Source organism: Canis aureus, chromosome 30 (genome assembly GCF_053574225.1).
Source record: "Canis aureus isolate CA01 chromosome 30, VMU_Caureus_v.1.0, whole genome shotgun sequence".
In the NCBI taxonomy this organism is placed as follows: Eukaryota; Metazoa; Chordata; class Mammalia; order Carnivora; family Canidae; genus Canis; species Canis aureus.
In genome coordinates, this window is record NC_135640.1 from 43,162,254 (window position 1) to 43,175,663 (window position 13,410).

The 13,410-nt window shown below is 70.1% G+C and overlaps 1 protein-coding gene across 1 annotated transcript in view; it reads left to right on the forward strand.

The window, feature by feature from the left end:
• COL18A1 (collagen type XVIII alpha 1 chain) overlaps nt 1-13,410 on the forward strand; it is a 41,138-nt gene that overhangs the window by 18,798 nt on the left and 8,930 nt on the right. The window contains 24 exon segments of the mRNA XM_077879435.1: nt 118-247; nt 1,353-1,423; nt 1,641-1,760; nt 2,041-2,067; nt 4,127-4,189; nt 4,296-4,382; nt 4,810-4,863; nt 4,949-5,107; nt 5,703-5,765; nt 6,284-6,310; nt 7,186-7,317; nt 7,642-7,704; nt 8,018-8,044; nt 8,638-8,673; nt 9,582-9,653; nt 9,911-9,946; nt 10,219-10,308; nt 10,903-10,932; nt 11,020-11,046; nt 11,212-11,274; nt 11,493-11,567; nt 12,069-12,095; nt 12,280-12,333; nt 12,705-12,779. Coding sequence (XP_077735561.1) covers nt 118-247; nt 1,353-1,423; nt 1,641-1,760; nt 2,041-2,067; nt 4,127-4,189; nt 4,296-4,382; nt 4,810-4,863; nt 4,949-5,107; nt 5,703-5,765; nt 6,284-6,310; nt 7,186-7,317; nt 7,642-7,704; nt 8,018-8,044; nt 8,638-8,673; nt 9,582-9,653; nt 9,911-9,946; nt 10,219-10,308; nt 10,903-10,932; nt 11,020-11,046; nt 11,212-11,274; nt 11,493-11,567; nt 12,069-12,095; nt 12,280-12,333; nt 12,705-12,779 — 1,608 coding nt within the window.

Here is a 13,410-nt window from a genome sequence, read left to right on the forward strand (position 1 = left end):
GACCCACGGGCTGTTTAGGAGAAGCCAGCGCGGGAGTGCAAACCGCCCCACGGACAGACTGGCACGGCCGCCTGTGCGGAGTAACGGGCTGCTTCTCCCACCCTCACCTTTTGCCAGGGTCTGCTCCCCAAAGCCGAGCTCCCCGAGGCTCCCCCGGTCACTTCTCCGCCCTTGGCTGGAGGCAGGGACGTGGAAGATTCCAGAATGGAAGAAATCGAGGAAGAAGCCACGGCGTCCCCGTTGGGAGGTAAGGCTGTTGGGTGGGTGGTGTGTGGGGCCGGAGGGGCTCCCGTCCGTCGGGGACACACGCCCAGCCCAGCCCGGGCAGTGGTCAGCGCCCGCCTGGCCCCACAGCCCCAGGGGACTCGGCCCGGAGCCGCTGCTTGGCCTCCCCCGTTCGTGTCACCAGTGGGGATCGGTGGGGCCGTTGCGAGGGTGCAGGGGCTCGCCAGGAGGCCCCAGGGCTGGCTTTGCAGGACAGCTGGTTGCACAGGTCAGCCTCTGCCCAGGACGTCCGTGAAGCAGGCCCGTCCCAGGTTGGCTTCTGGGGTTGGGGACGTTCCCTGTGGCCCTGGAGGTCTTCGGGGCGGGCTGCGGGGCGGGGGCTCAGGTGTGGACCTGCTGGGGACCGGGGTGCAGGGGCTCAGGGGGCTCCGGCTTGGACCTGCTGGGGGCCAGAGTACAGGGGCTCAGGGGGTTCAGGTATGGACCTGCTGGGGGCCGGGGTGCAGGGGCTCAGGGGGCTCAGGGGGCTCAGGTGTGGACCTGCTGGGGGCCGGGGTGCAGGGGCTCAGGGGGCTCGGGTGTGGACCTGCTGGGGGCCGGGGTGCAGGGGCTCAGGGGGTTCAGGTGTGGACCTGCTGGGGGCCGGGGTGCAGGGGCTCAGGGGGCTCAGGGGGCTCAGGTGTGGACCTGCTGGGTGCAGGGGCTCAGGGGGCTCAGGGGGCTCAGGTGTGGACCTGCTGGGGGCTGGGGTGCAGGGGCTCAGGGGGCTCGGGCATGGACCTGCTGGGGGCCGGGGTGCAGGGGCTCAGGGGACTCGGGCGTGGACCTGCTGGAGGCTGGGGCCGGGGTGCGTGTCAGTCACCGTAGATTACAACCCAACACGTCCTGAGTGTGAGCATCTGGTGTCAGGAAACGTCCTCGCTCCTCGGGGCCGTGTGCCTCCTGGCGGAGGGGTGGTGATAAATGTGGCGAGCTCCGGTGCCCGGTGAGAGGAGGAGTGACGTGGGCGTGGGTGTGGGTGTGTGTGTGCCGGGGCCACGGCTGGGCTCCGGGCAGCCTGGGGTCGGGGCAGGAGCAGGGGAGCCTGGCCGTGCTCCGGGGACCGACGGCCGCCTCTGCCTCCCCAGCTCGGACCCTCCCCGGCTCGGCTACAGTCGCCGCAGAGAGCGCCCAACGCCTTGGGGGCAGCCTGCAGGAGGTGAGCCCCCTCCCCGGACCCCTCCCCAGACCCCTCCCCGGACCCCAGGGCGGTCGGTGCTTCGGTCCACTCACCCGAGCTCCAGGAGCCCGTGGCCGGCGCTGTGTGCCCTGTGCCGGCGCATCCCCTGCGGGCCCCTGGGATACCAGGCCCAGCCGGGGCCTCGGGAGGGTGCAGCCGCCGGCCCCAGCCTGTGCCTTCGCCTCCTGGTCCCCAGGCTCCTACAGGCCCTGCGGCGCACAACCCTGAAGCATGGCCGGGACCCGGGCCACAGGGCCCCCCGGGCCCCCCAGGGCCGCCGGGGAAGGATGGCACCCCTGGAAGGGACGGTGAGCCGGTGAGCACCTTCCGTGGGCCGGGCGGGCACTGGTGGGGGCATGTGCCAGGGCAGCAGGTCCCGGGACGGAGACCCCGGGGCGGCCCTGACCCCGAGGCTGCTTCCTCGCCGCTCCGGGAGGGGAGGGCGGCCGGGGGGCTGGCAGGGGGCCGCTGCGCTAGGGGGACGCTGTCCCTCCCCGGGTCATCCGTGGGGCTTGGGGCTCGGGTGCGGGTCTCTGTTCAGACCGGGCGGGCGCGGGGCGTCGGTCTGTCGCTGACGGTTCTCTTGCACGTTCCAGGGGGATCCCGGTGAGGACGGGAGGCCGGTGAGTTTGCTTCAGAGCCAGGTGTTCCTGTCTCGTGTGTGTGAGACCCTCAGGGCCCTTCCCCGTGACCCCCCGTCAGTGCCACGCAGCGCACAGATTCCTAAATGAACCGTTTTGAAAATGCAACTTAACGTCCGCTGAGAAAATACAAGTGTATTGATAGAAAAACACAGCTGCGCCGAGGTACCGGCAGTTAGGCTCCTTGCAGGACGGAAGGGGAGAGAGAAAAGGTGCAGCTTCCAGGCTCCTAGAGGAGCAAACACGTGAGGGGTGGGTTGGGGGCCGCGGGGCCGAGGGGCGAGGGGCGAGGGGCGAGGGGTGGCGCAGACCCGCCCGCAGTCCCCGCAGAGGAGAGCGTCTGGGTGGAAAGCACCGCGTCCGGGTTGTTAGGAATCCACAGATGCTGATAACGTGCCGCGGGAAGGTTGCCCGCGAAGATGGGGGATCCCGCAGGCGGCGCGCAGTAGGGAGCCTGGGAGGGGCGGCCCCGGTGCCCCCGACACCGCTCGTCCGCGTCTGGGATGCTGCGGAGGACAGGAGGGATATTTCCTACTGAGGCCAGGCTGTCCCTGAGTCCCCGGTGCTGCGGTCGCCTGCGGGGTCCTGGGGGCTGAGGACACCAGCCAGTGCTCAGCCCGGGCGGCCTGGACCCCACAGGACGTGGGGATGGGGACAGCTCGCTCCGCTCGAACGAGCCAGAGTCTCGAGTGTGCCCGGCGCCCGTGGACACGCAAACACACGCCACCTCCGCCCCACCAGGGGCAGCCGCTCTGTCCACAGTGCCTCCCCTCACGCACCCATGCACATGCAGGTGCAGACGTGTAGGTATACACACATACACGCAGGTGCACACACTCGGGTGCACACACAGGTACACGTGCAGGTGCGCACACATGCAGGGGCACACACACTCAGGTGCATAAACAGGAGCACACACAAGCAGGCGCACACACTCAGGTGCATACACAGGTGCACACACATTCACACGCAGGTGCACACACAGGTATATACATATACACAGGCAGATGCCCAGGTGCACACACAGGTACACACAGAAGCAGGTGCACACACACAGGTATACACATACACGCAGGTGCACACACCCGGGTATACACACGCAGGTACACACACAAGTTGATGCACACAACAGGTGCACACAAGAGCTGCATACATGGAGGTGCACACACAGGTCCACGCACACGCACACGCAGGTGCACACAGGTACACAAGCAGGTGCACACACGGGTGCACATGAGCAGGTGTAGCACACACATGCAGGTGTACACACACAGGTGCACACACCCAGGTATACACGCAGGTGCACACACAAGCTGATGTACACACAGGTGCACACAAGAGCTGCATACATGGAGGTGCACACATGCAGGTGCACACACACTCAGGTGCATACACAGGTGCACACACATGCACACGCAGGTGCACACACAAGCAGGTGCACATACAGGTATATACATATACACATGCAAATGCGTGCACACACAGGTACACACAGAAGCAGGTGCACACAGGTATACACGCAGGTGCACACACTCAGGTCGACACACACAGGTATACACATACAGGCAGGTGCGCGCATGCAGGTGCAGCACACACATGCAGGTGCACACACCCAGGTATACACACGCAGGTGCACAAACTGATGCATACACAGGTGCACACAAGAGCTGCATACATGGAGGTGCACACACACACAGGTGCACACAGGTACACAAGCAGGTGCACACAAGCAGGTGTACACACACAGTTATACACATACACATATATTCACGTATACACGCATGCAGATTCACACACGGGTGCACACACTCAGGCATGCACACCAGCGGGAGAGAGCACTGGTGACCCCGAGGATGTCCACGGGGAGGCCACAGCGCAGCGTTTAGGGCGGGTCCGCATGGCGATCCCCAGGCACGTCCACCTCGGGTCCTGCGTGACGTCCTCCGGGGGCTCGGTGGGTCCCGGCCGCGTGTCTTCGGCGGTGCGGGCGGGGTCGGCACGGAGGTGCCTTCTGACGGAGCTGCTGGTCCTTGTCTTCCAGGGTGACCCTGGGCCGCAGGGCTTCCCCGGAACCCCGGGAGACGTGGGCCCCAAGGGCGAGAAGGTGAGAGGCCGGGCGGTCTGGCCGGCGGGCCGTGCGTGTTACGTCCTCAAGCCCTGACCGCCGTGGGGCCGCGCCCCCTAATGTAACCGGTGCCTTCTGTCCCCAGGGCGACCCTGGGGTCGGGCCAAGAGGACCCCCAGGACCCCAAGGGCCTCCAGGGCCACCAGGACCCTCCTTCAGACACGACAAGCTGGTGAGTCCCAGCTGCAGCCTCTTCCAGCAGGGGGGCCACCCGCTGTCCCCAGAGGAGGGACCCTCCGCCCCGTCCCCGGCTTGGCTTCCTCATGCCTCCTTCAGCTCTCTCCTGCCTTCCCAAGGGGGTGTCCGGGTCTGGGAGTCATTCCCCGCCGTCCACGCAGCAGGGCGTGGGGTCTGTGGGGGTCCGTGGGGTCCATGCGCGTCCGTGGGGCCTGCCTGACTCTGGCTCCTTCCATTCGGGGGCCGTGTCCGCTCCCCTCTTCGGCCTCTTGCTGGAAACCTCCCGACTGCTGCCCGTGGGCACAGCGCGCCCCATGAGCTCCGGGCAGGGGCGGGCCCCCACCTGCCGGCCTCAGGAGAGGGGAGGCCCGGGGGGTGTGGCCTGGGCTCCCAGTGACGTGTCCGTGGGCTCCTTCCCCCAGACCTTCATTGACATGGAGGGTTCCGGGTTCGGCGGTGACCTGGAGAGCCTCCGAGTGAGTGTCCGTGGGTCGTGTGGGGCGGCGGGCGCCCGGGTGGGGGTGGGGCCATCCTCTGCAGGTGCCGTTTCTCCACATCCAGGGCCCCAGAGGCTTCCCCGGCCCCCCTGGGCCCCCCGGCGTCCCAGGCCTGCCCGGAGAGCCAGGCCGCTTCGGGATGAACAGCTCGGACGTCCCAGGCCCCGCAGGCCTTCCTGGTGTCCCCGGGCGGGACGGGCCCCCTGGACTTCCCGGCGCCCCGGTAAGGCCTGCCTCCCTGGAGCCCCTCGCTGCCCCGTCCCCACCCGAGCCCGTCCTGGAGTCGGGGTGAACCGTCGGCCCCACCACGTCCTCCCCCTCCTCGTAGGGAGGGGCTCTGGTCTCCGGGCCCCGGGGAGGAGCCTGAGTGGCTGCTCAGTGACTGCTCGGCCCGCAGCGTCCTGGGGTGGGGGTGGCCCCTGCTTGCACCCCGGGGGACCCAGGGGCCTGGCGCTGCTCCACGGCGCCGCTGCCACGTGAACCGGGTGCCCGTCACGTAGGTGGTATTTGCGTGGCGACACACGCGGGCGTTCGATTCAGCACACGCGGCGCCCTGCGGTGACCGGGCAGGGCCGGGGGCCCCCCCTTCTCACCGTACCCCCCGTTGGATCCGCTCAAACACAAGTAAAGGCGAGAGGTGTGCAGCCGGAGAGAGCCGCCTGCGCCCTGCCGGCCTGGGCTCGGTCCTGCGTCTCCGGAACATTCTGGTGCCCTGGGTTCTCGGGAGGTGCCCACGCCCAGGCGATCGCCCGCTGCCCCGGGAATCTTTCAGCGACTGAATCCCCCCGGGCCCCACGCTCTGCTTTTCTCTCCCCCAGGGACCGCCAGGCCCTCCGGGGAAAGAAGGAGGACCAGGGAAGCCCGGCCCGAAAGGCAGCCCCGTAAGTCTGGGGGGGCGGCCGCAGCGCCGTATAGGGGCCGGGGGGCGATGGAGCCCGGGGACCCCGCACGGAGGCCGCCCCCACGAAGGGTTTTCAAGTAACACTGACTCTGGGTTTGGAAGTTTTAGCTCAAGTTCTAATTTTGGTCGCGACTGGGGTCTGGTTTCCACGTGGTTCGGCGAATGACCCGGGGGGTCACGGGCCGTCCTTGGTGCCGTCCTCCCGTGGGGGCCGGGCTGCGTGGGGCCGAGCGGGGGGCGCGTCCGTGGTGCTGTGGGCTCGCCGACTAGAGCCTGTCCTCCCGGCGGTGTTGGCTCCCGGGGCAGCCGGCCAGGACGCGATGACGACGGCCACAGCCCACGGGTGTGCCCGGGCCAGGACGGCAGCGGGAGCGCAGGACTCGCGTCTCGGGGGCGTGGCGCTCAGGCACCGGCTCCCCGGGTCGGGACGAAACGACTGAAAGTGTTTGCTCTTCTCTCACTGGCCGCACGTCTGAGCGGTCGTCCTCTCTCCCGCAGGGTGACGCGGGCGCCCCAGGACCTAAGGTACGGGCGAGACCCCCTAGCTGCCCCTGACAGGGCAGGGTCGTGCTGCTGCGCGGGCGGGGGGGGGGGTCCGTGTCCCTCGTTTGCAGGTTTGCAGGGGACGCGGGGCGGGGGGGGTCGGGTGGGCCGGAGCGCCCGCCTCAGGACCCGCCCTGCACGGCGGCCCCCGCGGATCCCCACTTCCCTGCCCTGCTCGCAAGCTGCTGGGCCGGGCCGGCGCTGTCCGAGGCGTCCTGGACCCTCAGGCCCTCCTGCCCCCCCGCCCCGGCCGCCCGGCTCCTCCCCGCCCCCTCCCCCAGGCATGCTCTGTGCTCCCCGGGCACCAGGGCACCAGGCCTAGAAGGAGCGTCGGGGCGGTCGGGGGGCGGGGGGGGCTCCCTCTGCTGCTTTGTTTTTATTTTTATTTTTTGACTCAGCAAAATAGCAAAATAGTTCATTTCTTGCTGCCCCGAGAGTCCTGGGCAGATAAGGGTTAGGGCCGCGGCTGCGATTGGGTCGGGCCCCTGGGGTCCCACCGTCCACCCTGTGCACCCCCCCCCCCGGGGTCACCACGTGGCAGGTGTTGCCTCCGCTCACATGACCCTGGGGGAGCGTGTGGTCAGGGCGGCCCGCGGGGCACGGAGGCTTCGGCGGGGGGGCCGTGTCCGTCTGGTGGCCACACACGCTCACCCTGGGCTGTTCGTTTTTAAAGTGAATAGAATCACCCCCTGTTGGGTTTGTTTTGGGAAATGTCAGTCCTGTGTTTGGCTTTTCAGGTTCAGAACAGCACAGGGGCACGGGGGTGCACGGGGGCGCATGGGGGCGCGGGGGTGCCCTGGGTTGAGCCGACACGCTGACGGCCGCAAGTGCTGACGCCCGGTCTCCCCACCCTGCAGGGAAGCAAGGGTGACCCCGGCCCCATCGGCGTTCCAGGGGAGAGCGGCTTGGCAGGACCCCCCGGGCCGGCTGGACCACCAGGGCCCCCCGGACCCCCGGGGCCACCGGGACCAGGACTGGCCGCGGGGTTTGTGAGTACCAGTGGCCCCGTCCCCCCAGAAAGCCCCGGGCACCCCCGCTGACGGGACGCTCCCCGGCCCCATCGGAGCCACGAGCTCCCCGGGGTGCCCTGCTGACCCCCGACTGCGTCCATGGAAGGAGCAGCCCCCCGTTGCCGCAGGCGGTCACCGCTCAGGGCCGGGGGGGACACAGCAGACGGCCAGGGGCCCCCCGCACGTGCTCCGGCCTAGGAGGGCTGAGCTCACACCCACCTAGCGGGGTCCCTGCCCCCGGGCCGTGAGGGGTCTCTTCCCACGAGAGGCCGCAGCCCGAGCGCCCCGCATGTGCTCCCGCAGGTTGACATGGAAGGCTCGGGGGAACCCTTCTGGTCGACGGCGCACGGAGCCAGCGGGCCGCAGGTATGGCCCCGGCGGGGTCCCTCGGCTCGCGGGGCGCGGGGGGACACGTCTGCTGGCGCCCGGGCGCCGTCCACCCCGGGATCTCCGAGCACTGATGAGCTCGACCGGCCTTGCCGCCAAATTAAATATTAAAGGTTCCTGGTCTGTGGGGGTGGCCCTGAGCTGCCGGGCACCGGGGGGGTCGGGCCCACGTGCAGCCGAGGGTCCCCGCGGTGCCCAGGACAGACCCTCGGCCCCGGGAGCGCCGGCTGCGCTGGGCCTGGCCGTGTCCCCCGCTGCGGGGCTCAGGCTGTGTCCCCTCTCTGCCCCACAGGGACCGCCAGGCCTGCCCGGGGTCAAGGTCAGTGAGCGCGCCGCCCTCTCCGCAGCACCTGCGGGTTCAGGGGCCTGAGGAGCCCAAGGGAACCGCCCGTCACGCGCCCCCCTCCCCAGCCTCGGTGCTGGGGGGCCTGCGTCCCTGGCTTCACGCACCGAGGGGCGATGCCGGCCTGGGGGACACGGGAACCGGACCCCGCCCGCCCGCCTCCCTGCTGGGCCCTCTGCTCCCCCGCCCTGCCCTGGGGACCCCGCCCTCCCCGCCCCCCGACGGCGCCCCCGGGGCACGCCGCGCTCCCACACCCGCGGGTTCCAGGCGGTCAGTGTCCACCGCAGGGTGTCGCGGAGCCTTCCTCCACGAAGGTCCTCTTAGGAGGTGTGACCTGGAACACCTGGGTCGGCTCAGGGGTCGCGCTGTCAAGAGACACGCTTATTCTTAAATCCGGGGGGGCCGCTCCTGGGCCAACGGATGATGCAGCTTCCGGAACAGTCTGGGCTGTGTGCGCTGGGGGGGCCCCGGACCCCGCTCTGGGCCGCGTGGGGGGACCTGGGGAGGTGGGCACCCCGCGCGGGGTGGGTGCTGTGCTCTGTGCTCACGGGGCGCCTCTCCCACTTTAGGGGGACCCTGGGATAGTGGGACCACCGGGTGCCAAGGTAAGAGAGCCTGGAAATGAGTGACCTGAGCAGCCCAGGTCTGGAGCAGGGTGGGGGGGCCCCATCGCCCCATCGCCCCGTCCCCCCGGAGCCACAGAGCCTCGGGATGAGGTTGCTCGGTGACCTCCAGGGCCAGACTCGGGGTCCTGCTCCCTCTGCTCCTGCTCCTGCTGTCTGGGCTCAGCTTCATTCCTTAGGGTCCAGGGTTATTCCAGGGGCACCCGCCCCCGGGACAGCTCCCAGGACACTGCCCCCCCAGGACACTGACCACCCCCAGGACACTGACCCCAGGACATGACTCCCCAGGACACTGACCCCCCAGGACACTGACTCCCCAGGACACTGACCCCAGGACACTGCTCGCCCCCAGGACACTGACCCCCCAGGACACTGACCACCCCCAGGACATTGACCCCAGGACACTGACTCCCCAGGACACTGACTCCCCAGGACACTGACCCCAGGACACTGACCACCCCCAGGACATTGACCCCAGGACACTGACTCCCCAGGACACTGACTCCCCAGGACACTGACCCCCCAGGACACTGACCACCCCCAGGACATTGACCCCAGGACACTCACTCCCCAGGACACTCACTCCCCAGGACACTGACCCCAGGACACTGACCACCCCCAGGACACTGACTCCCCAGTACACTGACCCCCCAGGACACTGACTCCCTAGGGTACCCCTGCCCCAGGACACCTGACCCCTGACACCCCAGGACACCCCCACCCCAGGCCACAGGACAGGCTTCCTCCTGCCAGTATGAGTCTGGGGAACCACACGAGTCCATCCCCCGGGGCCCCCTCCTCTCTGCCCCTCGCCCTCGGGGTACGAGCTGGTGACCGACAACAGGGTTTGCCGGGCGGGGGGCTGACCCCCATTCCCCCGTGTGGTCCAGGGAGAAATCGGCGCAGATGGGCCTCCCGGGTTCCCCGGCCTCCCTGGCAGAGAGGGCACGGCCGGAGCGCAGGTGAGTGACTCCCTAGGGGGGCTGTGGGGGCCGCGGGGGCGGGGGGACAGCCCCACAGGAGCTGCTCTGAGGAAGCTGGTGCCTCCGTGTGGTCTCTGGGGGCTCCCGACCAGTTCTCTGTACCCCAAGGGGTCCGTGGGACGTGGGCGGGGGGTGCCGGCCGTCTACATGGCCCCTCGGGGCCGGTGCTGGTGGTCCGTGGCCGGGGAGGCAGCTCCGTTCTGTGCAGGTGACCTGTTTCCTTCCCATCTCTGCAGGGACCCAAAGGAGAAAAAGGGACCCAGGGAGAGAAAGTGAGTCGGGGCTCGGGGTCCCCAGGCAGGGCAGGCGCATGGCCAGGCCTCGGGGCTGCCCCCCAACCCCGTGCCACCGGCGTGGCCTTGGAGACCTGGGCAGAGACCCTCACGTCGGGGTGCTGGGCTCTCGGGGCTGCTGCCCTCAGCCCCGGGCGCCTCCCCATACCTGATGGGCTCCGGGAACCCCTCTAACGCTGGGTGGGCTTGGGGGTCCCTTCCAGAGGCCCCCCCAAGCCATCTGAGTGCCCGACGCTGGCTTTGTCTTCCAGGGCGAGCCAGGGAGGGACGGAGTGGGGCAGCCTGGGCTCCCCGGACCCCCCGGACCCCCGGGGCCCGTCGTCTACGTGTCAGAGCAGGAGGTAAGGCCCCCTCCCCGCTGCTCCGGCCCCACAGCACACCCTGAGTCCCCGGGCCACTGGCGCTCCCCACCTAGGTGACCCCCAAGGACGCCGGGGCTCACGGTCTGTTGGTCGTATTCAGAACCAGTGACTGTGTCTCATCCTGGTGAGATTTTTAAATTATTTAAAAGACAAGAAAAATATGAGGTAGGGTGTCCGGGGAGAAACGCAGGTTCTGTAGCAGAAAATCCACCCGGAACAAGGCGCCCCCTGCCCCCCCGCCCCCCGAGCCCCGCGAGTCCCGCGGCCGCCGAGCAAGCCTTGCGGAGCCGCCCGTCGGGTCCCCTCGGTTCGCCGCTGCCGACGCCGGCAGGTGGGCTTGGGCCCCCAGCCCAGGCCGCAGACGGGGGCCGGCCCGGGCCCCAGGGTGTCCAGAAGGTTCTCCGGGCCGGGGCGGGCTCCGGCGGGCGCCTCCCCGTCTGACCGGGGGACGTCGAGGCGGTTTTCCTGTGCGTCCATTTGCGCGGTTTTTGGCCCCGTGCGAGGAGCCGGATCCTCCTCGGGAACCGCTGTCCTTCCCTTTCCCGCTCGGTGCTGTTCCCGCGGCGGCCACAGAGAGCGGCGACAGGCGTGCCGGGACCCGAGGTAGGTGCGGCGGCCCGGGGCCACCCAGCCCGCGCCCCACGCCCCGCACCCTGCACCCCGCGCCCTGACCCTCCCCTCTCCCCGCAGGGCCGGCCGGGACACGCAGGCTTTCCTGTAAGTGGCCGCTCAGCCCGGCGCCCCGGGTCCTGGGCAGCAGCCCCCGGGGACCGGGGTGGACTCGGGGGGCGGGGGTCTCGGGGCGAGGTGTGGCGGGTGCCCCGACAGCCGTGCTGGGTCCGGGTCTGCGTGTGGCCCTCATGCCCGCCTGTCCCCCCACAGGGTCCGGCCGGGCCGAAGGGAGATCTGGGCTCCAAAGGCCAGCGGGGCCCCCCAGGGCCCAAGGTGAGAGAGGCTGGGGCGCCATCCGCCCAGGGACGGCCCCCTCTGTGACCCCGGGGGGGATGGACGCGAGAGCCGTGACCTCGCTGTGGCCCCGGGAGGCCCCAGGGGACGCCCCACCTCTGCTCGCTGTGCACCTGCTCTGGGGTGTGGGTGCCCTGAGTGCGGGGTGAGGACCCCTCCCCGGAGCCTCCCTGACGCCGCCGCCCACCCCGTTCCAGGGCGAGAAGGGCGAGCCGGGCCCGGCGTTCAGCCCCGACGGCAGCATGCTGGCCCCCGCCCAGAAGGGGGCCAAGGTGAGCGTGGGGGGCGCCTGGGGTGGCTCCCCTCGTCCAGGCCGGGGAGGGGGCGTCTCCAGGGGCCGCGCACAGAGCACGAGGGGTCTGTCTTCCCGAGGGGAGCCTGTTCCCGCCCAGGCGTGAGCACTGCTCCTGAGCGGGTTCTAGAACCTTCTGCACCCGGGGCCCCTTGCCCATTCTTGTCCGTCCCTGTCACGGCCACACCGGGGAGGTCCTGGAGGTCCTCAGAGCCCTGCACGCCCACCCAGCCGGCACCGGGCGGCCCCCGGTTCTCCCCGCCTATCGGCTGAGCGCCCTGCGGAGCGCTGGGGGTCCCGGGGCGGCTGGGGGGTCAGCCTGCTCCCTCAGGACTGGGCTGGGGGCCTGTGCCAGGTCCCCCGCCCCCCCAGGCTCTGGGAGGGCCCAGGCGGAGCCGGACTGGGGGTTCAGGGGCTGTGGGGGGCGGTCCTTGCACCCCCGGGGTGCGGCGTCTGACGGTGCCTCTGCTTTTCCGTTCAGGGAGAGCCCGGCTTCCGAGGCCCCCCGGTGAGTAGGCCCAGGCCTCCCCACAGCGGACGCACGGGCGCAGCCTGAAGGGGCGCGAGGCGCCGAGGGGGCGCGGGTGGCCCCGTACATCCCGAGAGGCACCTTCAAGGCAGAGGCGGGTGTTGGGCGGAGACCCGGGGGGCTGGCCTCTGCTCACCTGGGAGGTGGCGCCTCCTTTCTGCAGGGTCCCTACGGGCGGCCGGGGCACAAGGGAGAGATCGGCTTCCCTGGGCGGCCGGTAAGGACCCGGGACCTCGGGCCGCGCGTGGGCCGGGGGGTGGGGGGGCAGTCCCTGCCGTTGTCCTGCCCCCGGGGACCGTCCTGCATGAGGAGCGCTCTCTCCAGGACGAAGCCCAGGGAGGCCCGGCCTGCCCACTGATGGCTGGGGCTGAGGGGCTGGGGCCAAGGGGACCCCGGGCGGGGACGGAGAGCCCAGGTGGGGATGGGGACCCCAGGTGGGGATAGAGACCCCCAGGTCAGGGAGATGGAGACCCCGGGTGGGGACAGAGACCCTGGGTCAGGGAGATGGAGACCCCAGGTGGGGACGGAGAGCTGCGGAGGCCAGGGTGAGCCAGCAGCCGCAGTCCCCGCCCCTGTGCTCTGCCCCAGGGTCGCCCCGGGATGAACGGACTGAAGGGGGAGAAAGGGGAGCCAGGACAGGCCAGCGCCGGCTTCGGTATGACGGTGAGTGTCCCCCAAGGGGCGATGGCACCCCCGGGGGCACAGAGGGGCCGTCCGCTGTGACCACGCTGTGCGGGCTGCGACACGAGGACCCCACCACGTGCACACACAGCCCGCGCGGCCACCTCTGACGGCCCTCCCTGCCCGCGGTGGTGTCCCTGCAGCCAGCACCGCGGCGTGGCGGCCCCGAGCAGGGCTTTCCCTCCGTGGCTTGGGCCTCTGTAACCCTCTCTCCCGGGGTGGGGGGACCAGGGTCCTGCAGCCGCCCACGCAGCCGTCCCCACCGTTGTGGTTGGGCCCTCGCTGCCCGTCCCCACGGGGCCTCTTCCTCCAGTGGAGTTTGCGGGAGCGCGAGAACGCTAGGTCAGGGGTCGGCGGGAAGACCCGGCCGGGGTCCGTTGGGCACGTTGGAGTCTCAGGGTGGACGTGACACGGCGGCTGCTGGGACTGGGCCCCGCTGGCAGTGGTCTCTCTGGGGCCCGAGACCCCACCTCCGAGTGGGGCAGCGGGGTGACCGCGGGAAGGCGCCCAGCCCACCCGCCCTGGTTCCCACGCTCCGCCCCTTCAGAAGCCCTCCTGGTGCCGCCCGGTCCCTCCGCGTTGTCCCCTTTCTGTGAATAATGAACGGAGAGTC